At 34.5% G+C, this 12,535-nt stretch overlaps 1 protein-coding gene across 2 annotated transcripts; it reads left to right on the forward strand.

Moving 5' to 3' along the window:
- The first annotated feature begins 3,411 nt into the window (after window positions 1-3,411).
- Window positions 3,412-4,472, forward strand: LOC106405317. Of its 2 annotated transcripts, XR_002661660.2 has the most exons (3): window positions 3,412-3,450; window positions 3,613-3,908; window positions 4,012-4,472. XR_002661660.2 is itself a non-coding variant. In XM_013845881.3 (2 exons), exons 1-2 carry the CDS (start codon window positions 3,831-3,833, stop codon window positions 4,393-4,395), a joined length of 462 nt encoding a protein of 153 aa, XP_013701335.1. In that variant the 5' UTR covers window positions 3,471-3,830; the 3' UTR covers window positions 4,396-4,472. The 2 variants fall into 2 exon arrangements, 1 of the variants encoding a protein (XP_013701335.1); XM_013845881.3 differs by lacking the exon at window positions 3,412-3,450 and having other exon boundaries at window positions 3,471-3,908.
- Window positions 4,473-12,535: the final 8,063 nt, after the last annotated feature.

The raw sequence follows: 12,535 nt of genomic DNA on the forward strand, positions 1-12,535 counted from the left end.
GATCTACTTTTTAGGTCGAGAGAGAAAAGCCAAGTCGGTGGTTTTGGTTTTAATTGCCAATAAATTTGTTTTCAGGTTAGAAATTTAAAAGTATCTTACAATGGTGAGGAACAAACAGTGTAAGAGCCCAAGATAACGCACGTTGCCAACAAATTAAAGAGAATGAGGAAAAGTTCGCTCTTCCCCAGTTTGCCAGCTCAATGGGGTCTACTTCGTGTCTTTTAACCTTATAGGTTCTCCGCGTTTTGGTAGCTCTTTCGTATTTCGAATGTGATTGTGGTCAAGTGATATGACACGTCACCTATTACCCTTCGATGACGCAACACTGTCTTTTCTCTTTCCGTGTCGTTTTGATTTTCAGTTTTATAATTATTCAATTGCAATTAAAGTTTATGTAATTGCATTTACAGTTTATTAATTTTATTCATGTAACTGAATATTTCGATTTGAGCTAATCATTTACGACTAGTAAACATTTTGCCTTATTTCTTTTGAGAGAATTGAAAAAAAAGGAAAATTTGGCTCAAATGGACACTTTCAACTTAAGTTTGTCTCAATAAGATTTTATCTTGATTAGTTGGAAAAATAGGATTTAAATTAATGTTAATACCAAATTACCTTTAGTTAATCAAATTAAAATGATATAATAGTTACTAATTCGATTTTTAATTTTTTTTTTGAAAAGTAAAAAAAAAGTAACAAATGAGATAAATTAAAGAGTCAATTAGTTAAAAACCCACAAAGAAGTTGGAAATTAGGTAAATGCACATGATGTGACAAGTTGTGTGTCTATCAACAAAGATACAACGGTGTGGGATTTAGGGTACTGAGTTAATTATGGGAAAAGTTTTGTATATGGGATGCAATTTCACTAAATTAAAACTTTTTTAACTTTTTTCGTACCCTAATATCTCTGTACCTCATCGCCTTTCTCTCTTTCCTCTTCCTACTCCTGTATTATTTTCAAGAGTTATTAACATTGCAGGTCACTTTTAAGTTTTTATTATCACTCTAGGACACTTATAGCTACCGAGGTACTTTCGGGTGGTTAATTACACCAATAACCTCTCAGCTGTAGCAAACTGAACTTTGGCTTTATTTTTTTTCTGCTTCCTCTCTTGTTATTTTTTTGGTGGGTTTTAAAATATGTTGAATTTTAAATTGGTAAAATATCTCTCTCTTTCAATTTTTCAGATATGTCGAACTAAACGTCGAACTTTTTTCCGGCGAGAAGCTTGAGGCTTTAATAGTTTATACAAAAGGTTGAGTTTTACGGAGTCTTAGGTTTGATGTTGCCCAGATGTATTGTCTAAAGTAATATGGAACCAATTGACACAAGACAAGAAGAAATTCTTTAGTTATGGAAGAGGTTTTGCTAAGAGATAACAACAAGTTAACAACACAGATCTATATTTTCTTTGAGAACTATAAGTCTGGCTGGTGTTATCTTGCTAGGTGAGGTTCTCATCTGTAATTTCTACAGCTTTTTGTTGTTAATTTGAAAGAATTCTCGTCAAACTCAAATTGAAAAACTAAACATGAGTTAATGATGACTCATGTTTCACTTTTGTTGAACTCTGATCATGGTTTTGTTATACATGGTAACTTGAGAGGAAGGTTGGATGTGAATATGATGTTGGAGACGGTGGAGAAGAAGAATCTCAGTGGCAGATTCATCTGTTGCATTAACATGGTGGAGATTCATCTCAGAAACAGAGGAGATGATAGCTTTGATGGTTCAGCCGATTGTTGGCAGTTACAAAGCCACTGAAATCTGATTTGAGCAACGAGATAGGTGTGTCTCAGAAGAGAAGGCAATGGGATCTTCGGACCGGTCGATGAACCCTATTTTGTCTCAGTTTTACTTTTCGTGACGCTTTAGTTTGTGGATATTATAAATGTGTACACTCTGATAGTAAATAAACAGTGTACATATGGATAGTAATCTTATTGTACATATAAATCTTGTTTAATAACCTGAATGATGTGATTTCTTTTGGTTAACTAGTATATGATTATCTTTGACCATAATGAGAAGGCTTGATCATCCTAATGAGAAGGCTAAAGCAATCATTGTAACGAGAAGGTTTGATCATCCTATTGTACTGAAGTTAGAAACTTGATCAAGATGACTGGTTTCATCTTCTCTTTACTTTTATTTTGTATATATATATAGAAAATGAGCGTACAAGCCAAGCTGATACAAAGCAAAACTACAAAAATATGTACAACCACAATTAAACACATGTACATATGTACACTAAACAAATGTACATATGTTTCACAAACCCTTCCACTGACCGTACATATGCTTTACAAACCTTTCCATTCTAAATAGGATTAAGCAACTAGTTTTCCTCCTTCTCTATTAGGTTAGTGCAATCAGAGAGAAAAAAACTTGTTTAGACAAATGCATTGATTGCATTATTTCAGAAATTTGTCTATGCTACTATTTTGTGCTATGACTATGTAAATGTGTTTTGGAATGTTTTTATCAACATTTTATATTTCTTTTTTAGATCTTGTTCTTGTATTTGCATATTGCAACATATGTATGGCCAACATTAATGTCCACATATACACATAGACCTCATTATCCACGTGTACGTATCCACATGTACGCCGATTTGTAATATCCACAGCTTACGATATCCGATATCCATGTGTACACCAATGTCATGACTAAAATGATATTTTCAAGCAGGCTTTCACTCAATCCCTCAACATAAGAAAAAAAAACTTACAAAAGCGTCAAAGCTTTTATAGATGGTGTCGGAGTGTCCAAATTCTCCACCATATGGAGATGATGATTCATGGATAAGTATCGAGAAAGGGGTGAAGGAGAGCTCGCGTCGGTTACGGCGGTGCTGTGACGGTTATGGTGTTGACGATGGGAGTACAGATGAGGAAATGGGTGGATGTAATTAGAGAACTGAACAAACCTTTGTCCCACGAGTCTATGACCATCATTAACAAACCTTCAAACAATTGAAAAACCAACACTTTTGCTATGTCATCTACGTCGTCGTCGATGTCACCTACCGCCAACGTCTCCGCCGTCATCTATGTTCTCCCACCGTCGTCTATGTCACCATTTAACCATCATCAGACCAGCATCTTGGTACATCTCAAAAAATAGATCGAACAACATAGATAATAATTTGAAGTGAATTATGTTGGAAAAGAAATCTGAAAAAGCAAATCTGGATGAAGAAGAGAGTGAGACCTATTATATTTTCTCAATTGACGAAATGTTTTAGATTTTGTTATAATAGAACTACCGTATACTATTTGAAAAAAAAAAGGGTTAGTTTTGGAATTTTGTATGCTCCACATGTGTGGTTTCTCGTGGAAAAGAGTGAAAAACTGCTCTAGTAGCTATAAATGTCTTATAGTGTTATAAAAAAATCAGAAAGTGACCATAGGTGTAATTGTTTCTATTTTCAATAAGTATGTTTCTTTCAGATTTCGTCTTCTTGTTAAGTTTGTGTTTGATAAGCTTTTATTGGTTTTCTTGGGAGAATGTGATGTTTGTAGATTTAAGTGCTTTGTTTATGTGGTGGGATTGGTTTGCATAATTTTTTTTATCTTTTCTGATCTTTGATTATGCAGAGAACTGTACCATCTTCTTCTTCAGCATCAGTTTCCTCTACAATGGCCAAATAGAGGAGTTTCAACACAAAAATATTTGTTCACTGGTCTCAGAAGACCAGCAAGAGGTAAAATTTGCAAGCTTTGTTTCTTCTTGACCTTATCATGTGCTCTTCTTGGTGAAAGTTCTTCTTTGTTATGTTTGCTTTTTCTTTGGGCCAACTGGCAATGGAAAAACAATGCTTGTCAAGGCAGCTGCTTCCATGTCACAGTCAACATTCTTCAACGTCTCAGCGTCTTCATTGACATCAAAATGGGTGTGTGCTTAGTCTGGTTCTGCGTTACTCTCTTTTATCATAAGGTTGTATAATATACTTTCATTTCCAATATAGACAAATTGACTTTCATGTACTGTATCAGGTGGGTGATACCATTGCCCTCAGGCCTCAGTGCAGGTCCCTAGGCCACTATCACGTTTGGATTTGGAGAAAGCTCTCGCTACGTCAAAGAAGACACAAAGTTGCAGCAAGCAAGTACTCTGGACTGAGAGGGTCAAGGGAACCAGATGAGGTCCAAGCAGTGATAATTGGAGTTATGAAGCTACTAGTCTCTCAGTTCATTATCCTTCAATCAGATTCAATCAGGTTCTCAGGGTTCATGGCTCGTGATGAGATTCTGGATCATTTTTATAAACGTTCTGGTTTCAAATGGGAAAGTTTTAGAGCTTGCAACAGTTTCACTATGCTCTGTAATTGTTTCTTTATAGAAAATTTTAATGGCTTGAGGCTGCTTAAGAGTCTTTGATCTTGTTACTGAAAAATACACGCAGAGGTAAAACCTCAGCAATACAGAGTTTCTTCAGTCAAATTTTCACCCGTTAATGTCTTGGTTGTTTCTCCGGCTACAGCGATCAAAACTTGGATAAATGTATTCTCAGAACTGACGACAAAATTTTTTCTTCTTTAATAAGAGATGAAAACAATGGAAAAGATCAAATACAAGAAACACCTTAACTAGTTTAGTCCAAGAGATGAAGACAATGGAAAAGATCTGCTTCCCCGATAGATAGAGAGAAGAGATGGTGAGATGGATTAAGAAGAAAGAGAAACCGAAAACGAAAGAAAGACTGTGGAAGAGAAAAACTTGGAAAAAAAAATATTCTGCAAGATTTAAAATAGATTTGGGGTACATTTAAGAAAGATAATAACCAAAATATGGTAACTTCTTTTTTCATTATTTAGGTGGAATACACGATGATTAATATGTGGGATATATTTTCATCAAGCAGATCCTAAGGTTATAGTTAGAATAGGTTATGAAACAGGCTAAGTTAGGTCATAGAGTAAACTTAAGAACACGTATTATATGTAGATGTAGACCCTCGTTATCTGGCTACAGTGAAAAAGAACTAATTCTAGGAGGCATAGAATAAATAAGAATATTTTGTTTATGTTTCATATCCAAGTTAGATCATTGTAATGAATTTTGTATTCGAGTTCTAAACTAAATACACTGCCAGAATGAGTATTATATGCTTAGGTATGACATAAAATAAAATATAATTACATAAATTATTATTTTAAAAAAAAATATACATATAGTCTTACTTATGTTTCCTATAGTTTACATATTTTTGAAAATTTTTAGAACTTAAAATACTATTTTTTCCACTACAAAAGGGTAAAACATGTCCAAAATGACATAAAAGATCAAAAGTATTAGTGAGACAAATAAAAGTTGAGAGTGTCTCATTTTGCCTATTCTCCCAAAAAAAATTAGACATATTGAACTTTAATTTGTCTCAATATAACTTTTAGAAAATTAATTGGGGAAATAGGATTTAGATTAATGTTAATACTTTTGTATCCTCAGATTAACCAAATTAATATAATTTAAAATCATAAAATGTAGTAACTGATTTTAGTTTATATTAGAAATGAAAAGGTAAAAACTAAAAACAAGAGAAGTAAAACTTAAGTTTTATCTTTTCAGTTTTATCGTCTTTTGTGCTGAAACCTTCTCAATCGATTAATGGAGATTTATGGTTTTGGAAAATCTTTACTTTTTCATCGGTGTTCTTCCGATTTCTTTTATCGTTAATCTCTATTTTTGTCTTCCTCCTCTTTGTTCTCAGACGCGAATTAAAGAAATCGATTTTTTTATTTCTCTATGGGTTTCGTTGGACGGTTCCTTCACACTTAGTATTATCAATTTTTACCAAAACTCAACGTTCCTTTGCACTCGGTATGTGATTAATTCTCTAGATTCTTAGAACCTTAGATTTTTCTTGAGAACAGAATTGTAATCTCTTTTCAACTAAAATTAGTTCTAGCATTTGATTAATCATCTTCTACACTTCAATTAAGGCATGCATGTTACTGTTTTGATTTGTATATGTAGAATATTGATTTAGTTTTGGTTTTCGAAAGAGAGAAAAAGTTTGTTGTTCTTTGAGATGTTAGAACTAGGTGGAGCACATGTTCTAAGATGGACATATTGTAGATGTAAAAGTAGTTATATTGCTTTCATTGTTTGTGCTCTCATTACAACTTTTCCATGGCTTGTAGGTATATATACATAAGGAGTAATCAAAGCGGATTTTAAGGAGGGTAAGTAAACCCACGTGACTCAGATGAATAACAACTGCAAGTTGCTAAGTATTATGACAAAGTTGGAGACATGGATGCCAAAGGAGCTGGAAAAAGTGAGAAAGATTGGATTTTTCCCAAATTTTTGCCTTGCATGACAACGAACTGGGTTACTCTGCGAGAGTGGTACATAGCTTCCTGTGTAGGGAGCTGATCACTTTCAAAAATCTCGAGCTTATTTTTTTTGCGAGGCGACCACTCCAACTTTCATTGCAAAAGTTCCACGCAGTAAACGGACTTGAGCGTAGCACTAATCTTTCACTTAAGAAAGTCAATGACTAGGAAGATGATGGTGGTTTCTAGAGAAAAGTGCTGAAGAGAAAAGAGGAAACTTGTATCTTGACCCTCTGGAAAAAGCACAATGATGTTGTTAAGAAGTGGAGTAATGTTGATCGAATACTACTGGTCTATCTTTGCATCATTGTTTGTGTGGTTTTAGCGAGAGGTGAGAAGATAAATATTCCCCTTCCATACATAAAGGTGGTCATGGTTCTTGAAAAGCTTTGAAACTATCCTTTGGGTGTTGATGTTTTTGACCTTCTTCTAAAGTTGGTCGGCAAATTCGTGACAAACTGAAGGAGAAGACTATAAGTTATATGTTAGATGGCTTCTCCTACTTCTAGCAGATTTGAGCAATGGAAGCAATACCAAAGATTGGAAAGTTACTGGGGAAAAAAATCGACAAAGGTTTTAAGGACAATCCTAGATGCATAAACTGGATGAGAGCTGCAAAGGTCTTATATGAGGAGATCATTCCGTTGGAAAATATCTTTGCACCCTAGGTAATAAGAAATAAGAAAGAAAAGTGATCAAAAATTTGTTTGTGTGTAAGAAATAAGAATATGAATATGTAGATGTTGATTTTAAGTGCATTTAGAGCTTGATAAGTAAATAAATGAGAGATATAGTGATGATAGAGTAAAACAAGCATTTTCGAAAAAAGAAAAAAGTAATGGCAATTACTTTTTCCTGAATAATCCGAACTTCTAAAGTGATTAGGGAAAAATCATGGATCAGTTTTGCATTTGAATTTTTGTTTGAAGTTATTTTTGCAAAAATCCTAAGATTATAAGAATAAGAAATTTTATTTTATAAATAGTCATATTATGCATATATGTTAGTATCATTTAAATTTGATTATATATTATATAAAATAGATAAAAAGATTAGATTTAGTTATAATATAATAATTGTAAATAAATAACAGTGATTATTTTGGTTTATATATCCGCACTAATTTGACTATATATATGGTAGTTACTGACCTCGCAGTTATTTAATATATTCACTTTTTTATTATATGTAAAAATGCATAAATAATCTTTATATATAAAGTTAAGTTTGCTCACTCCTGAGGGCTCCACATCAGATTCTAGGTCAGAAATTTGAATTCTCTGGGCGTGACACCCGTCCCAGGCGAGCAAAACTCATCGTTTCATTTATTCTGAAACTATATGGGCTTTTATCTTTACTCATTCTCATCTTGCTGTTGGGCTTTTCTAAAACTTATTATTAAGCCCAGTTAAGTACTTTAGATTTTTTCTTCGTCGTCTTCTCACCTTCCTTTTGTCGATTTACTCAGAAAACAAATGCATTCATCAACTCACCCTAACGTCGTCTCCACCTTCCATTAAAATCCCTTAAATCCGAGCTTTAAGGTGATTACCCCCACTACTCTCATTCTGGGGCATTCAATCGACATTCCAAGCCAACCGACTGAAGCTGTGAGTATAAATATCACATCTTTCACCCATGAACAGCACAAATTCAACAAGATAGAGAAGAAAAGTTGTTCTAAATGATACACTCTTTATTAAATAGGAATCTACTTGGATACACTTGGTCGGGAGGGAAGCAAATCCAGAGGTAGCAGATGCTCGAAAGAGAATGAGAATTAGCTCTACGATATCAGTTAAATGTATAGGCTTAATCTTCAACCATATAGTGTTCATCTGGTAAGCATAATCACTCTCATTCTGTTATTTTAAATCTCTTTGGATTGATCAGTAACAGCATTTTAGTAACCTAGGAATCTGTTATGCTCTTTCTGACACATGAGAGTTGTGTAGATTTGGAGACTTGGAAAATTCTTTTTGTGACATTTTAAATGATATCATCTTATGTAAGATAATATGATTTTCTGTGTCTGTTTGCGGTTGAAGTCTGAGAAAATCTGGTAACGTTTTTTTATTTTTAAAGCTGGTAGTTTTGGTTGTAAAGCTACTTTTGAATGATTAGATCCTGCTATGCTTCTCTGTTTTCTTAGTTGATTCAAGAAGGTGATATTACGAGAGTTCAAGCGTGGATCATTCTGAAACGTCCCGAGCTCCCAATGGACTCTTGGGTGCCACTACTCACTCGCCTCACTCCACCAAGAGAAAAGCTTTATTGTTCTTCTTGCAGATTCAAAGTACGCTTGGTTCTCCACGGTGCAGGATGCCACAAGAAAAAAAATCCCATCCTCTCATTACGGTCACATCACAATCTTCGAAGGTTCTAAAGTCTGCAAAGCTCAATCGGAGATTACAGGTGTTTAGAAGCTTATCAGCAGCATGCTAATCCCATGACATCAGTGATGAAGCAATAAGGAGACCAGCAAGTCTTAAGCGGAGCTAGAAACAGGTGGCTCGAGTAGAGAGTGGAGACGATTGCTCAAGGGACGCCTATGTGACTACTTCTAACAACCACTCGCTGGATGAATCAAGCGCACAGAGTTGTAGAAATAGTCTAAAGTAACGACATGGTTATCGAAATTCATGCAGATGGTCGTATGTCAATGTCTGTTTTGAGTTACTCCTCATCCATATTTTCCTTTAGTTATTTAAAAATGAACAAAAGAACAAATAGAAAATTCAATAAAGCTTTAGTCAGTTGTTAATTTAACAATTATTTTCATCAAAGTAAATAATTATGATAAAAACGATTGGATCATAATTATTCTATCTCACACAAATGCATATTTTGGAAGAAAAAAAACCATTAAACAAGAAAAGACTACTATATTTATATAGACATAATTAATTTTATTTTTTAAAACAAAGATCCACAAGTTGAACACAATTAATATATTTACATATCTTTGATAAACATTTTATTTTCAAAAATGCTATGACCATTAAACAAGAAAAGGCTACTATATTTACATAGATATATCTTATTTTTTTTTAAATCCACAAGTTGAACACAATTAATATATTTACATATCTTTGCTAAACATTTTATTTTCAAAAATGCTATGAAAATATATCTTAAGCTTCTATAAATTTATTAGAATAAATATTAGACAGTCACATTAAAAATTTCTGTTAAGATAACTTAAAATAAATAATATTAGAAAACTTCAAAGCTGTGTCCCTCTGTGTTTATTTTTTAATTGTTTTACAATTTATTTGTCTGATATTATGCAAACTTTTCAATATATTAATAAAATAATCTAATAGCATATAACCCAAAGACATTAAAAAATATGTTAGGATCTTCTGTAAATTAATTACTCAAGTAATTAAATCAGATACCTAATTATTTTAGGGTTTTTTGCAGAATTGACCTATAACTTAAAGTCAAACACAAAACTAACCTCCTTTTTTTTTTGAAAATTGGTTTTGCCCTATTCACCCCACAAGTTCATATAATTTACGAAAATGCCATCAACTTTTTTTTTCTTTTTTTTTTTCGAAAATGACATTTTTACTCTCTCACCCTCATCATCTTCAAGTAATCACAAGATTGCCATTGTCATCAATACCACAACCACCATGAACAACCAATTTGAAGCTCTTAATGCTCCCAAAATCGATTTACCCTTCTTCTTTTTCCATTCTTGTGAACTAAACACAACACATCTCTCACTTTCTCTCCACAATGAGCTAAAAAAACCCAAGATTTTGATTCTAAATTTTTTATGGTTCATAGAGTCATAGAAGCTAACGATTCTGGGTGGGTTACTTTCGTTTGTGATTCTGTGTGCTTGGAGAAGCCCTATGTATGCTAAGGAACTTATCTCACCAATTTAAGGTATGACATCGAGTTTTTTTCAGATCTGTTCGTCAGACGACTTACTTGGGAAGTCGTCTGGCTGTAGACAACTTACCTGGAAGTCGTCTGGTCAATGCAGAGGTTATTTTTGCAATTGACTTTGAAATCTGTAACCTGAGACGACTGAAAGTTAAGTCGTCTGTTTTTGTTTGGTTTCAAAAAAATTTCCAAAGAACCTAGACGACTTACATTTCAGTCGTCATAGGTTAGTTTTGCATTTGACTGGATAATTTCAGAAGTTTGACTTCCCCAGACGACTTACATTTCAGTCGTCTGGCGAAAGTTAAAATAATAATATTTTTTTAAAAGTAGACGACTTACAGTTAAGTCGTCATAGGTTAGTTTTGCAATTGAAAAAAAAAACTTCAAAATTTAATTATACACAGACGACTTATAATTCAGTCGTCCACCAGACGACTTACTTGTAAGTCGTCCAGGATTTTTTTTCGAGATTCTGGTCAAACCTCGTAAATCCTGGACGACTTACATTTCAGTCGTCTCGTGGACGACTGAATTATAAGTCGTCTGTATATAATTAAATCTTGAAGTTTTTTTTTCAATTGCAAAACTAACCTATGACGACTTAACTGTAAGTCGTCTACTTTTAAAAAAATATTATTATTTTAATTTTCACTAGACGACTGAAATGTAAGTCGTCCAGAAAAGTCAAACTTCTGAAATAATCTAGTCAAATGCAAGACTAACCTCTGACGACTGAAATGTAAGTCGTCTAGCTTTTTTGGAGTTTTTTTTTAGCCAAACAATAGTAGACTACTTATTTTTCAGTCGTCCGAAATAACAGATTTCAAAGTCAATTGCAAAAATAACCTCTGCGTTGACCAGACGACATATAGTTTAGGCGTCTGGACTACTTAGATTGAAGTCGTCCGCTTCGATCTTTAATAAACTTGTGTTTTCTTTGTTCTAAATTTGCTAATGTGTTTTATTTTGACTTTTTCAGATGATGCGTCAGTTACATGCAGTGTATGGAGAATGGTTGTTGAAAGATGGATGTTGGAATTTTGTGGTTGATCATTTCAAAGGATCGAGAATGTTATTTTTGAATGAAGGTTCGACACATGCTGATCTTGTTGCAATGGCTCAAGAAGATTATAACCTGGACATGAACACAGAGTCTGTGGAGCTAACCTACTCATTACAACAGATGGCTCCAGACCTTCCTCCTATTCATGTTACAAGTGATAGACAAGTTCGGAACTTGCTCGAGATAACTAAAACGCATGAAGTACGTCTTTGTGTATCAAGTTTTAGCAAGATGAGAACGGTTTCAGAGGAAAGGGATGAAGATCATGTGGGGGATGAAGCTGAGGAGGGGGATGAAGCTGATGTGAGCGATGAAGATGAAGAGGGGGATGAAGCTGAGGAGGGGGATGAAGCTGAGGAGGGGCATGAAGCTGAAGAGGGGGATGAAGCTGAGGATCATGATGGGGAGGAGGATGCTGACATCCCTGTTGTCGCTGATGCTGAGGATTATAGTGAGTATGGAAAGGTTAAAGATGAGGATGAGGAAGAAGATGATGAAATCTGTTTTGATGATTACAAAGGGGCATATGGTTGTGAAGGAGAAGGATCATCTGCAGACAGAATCTATGTCAACCAGAGTTTTGCTAGTAAGGATGCACTGCTTTCAGAGTTGCGGTTGACAGCGGTGAGGCGTAGGTTCTCCTTCAGAATATTCAAGTCAACGAAAACTCTGTTTGTGGCAACATGTCGTGTTAGTGGTTGTCAATGGAAGGTCCGAGCAAGTGTGAAACATGGGACTAAAACGTTTTGGGTAACCAAGTATTTGGCAACTCATACATGTTCCATCCCAGACAGAATCGCTCAGCGGAAACGTTGTACTCCGAAGTACATTGGTCGACTTTTCATAGATCGAGTGGGAATCATTGATGGGTTGAATCCGCAGCATATCAAAGATGCAATGAAGAACATGTTTGGCATGACACTTGATTACACCACTTCATACAGAGCATTGTTATATGCGCAAGAAATGGTGAGAGGATCAGCGGAAGACGGGTATGAGCGACTGCCTTCATATTTGGAGCAAATCAAGGCAGCAAATCCGGGTTCTATCACAGCTATAGAACTTGATTCTCTGAATAGATTTAAGTATCTATTTCTTGCTTTTGGAGCTTCGATCAGAGGATTTAAGTATCAGAGAAGGGTCATTGTGGTAGATGGGACTCACCTAAGTGGGAAGTATGGGGGTACTATGTTGGTTGCAGCCGCACAAGACGGTA

This window comes from Brassica napus, chromosome C5, assembly GCF_020379485.1.
Source record: "Brassica napus cultivar Da-Ae chromosome C5, Da-Ae, whole genome shotgun sequence".
NCBI classification, from domain to species: domain Eukaryota; kingdom Viridiplantae; phylum Streptophyta; class Magnoliopsida; order Brassicales; family Brassicaceae; genus Brassica; species Brassica napus.

Bases quoted from the DNA above. Each gene is read 5' to 3' on its own strand.
- LOC106405317 (XM_013845881.3), top strand. From the start codon at position 3,831: ATGCTTGTCAAGGCAGCTGCTTCCATGTCACAGTCAACATTCTTCAAC. The intron at 3,909-4,011 runs GTGTGTGCTTAG...GTACTGTATCAG, and splicing joins CTTCATTGACATCAAAATGG to GTGGGTGATACCATTGCCCT.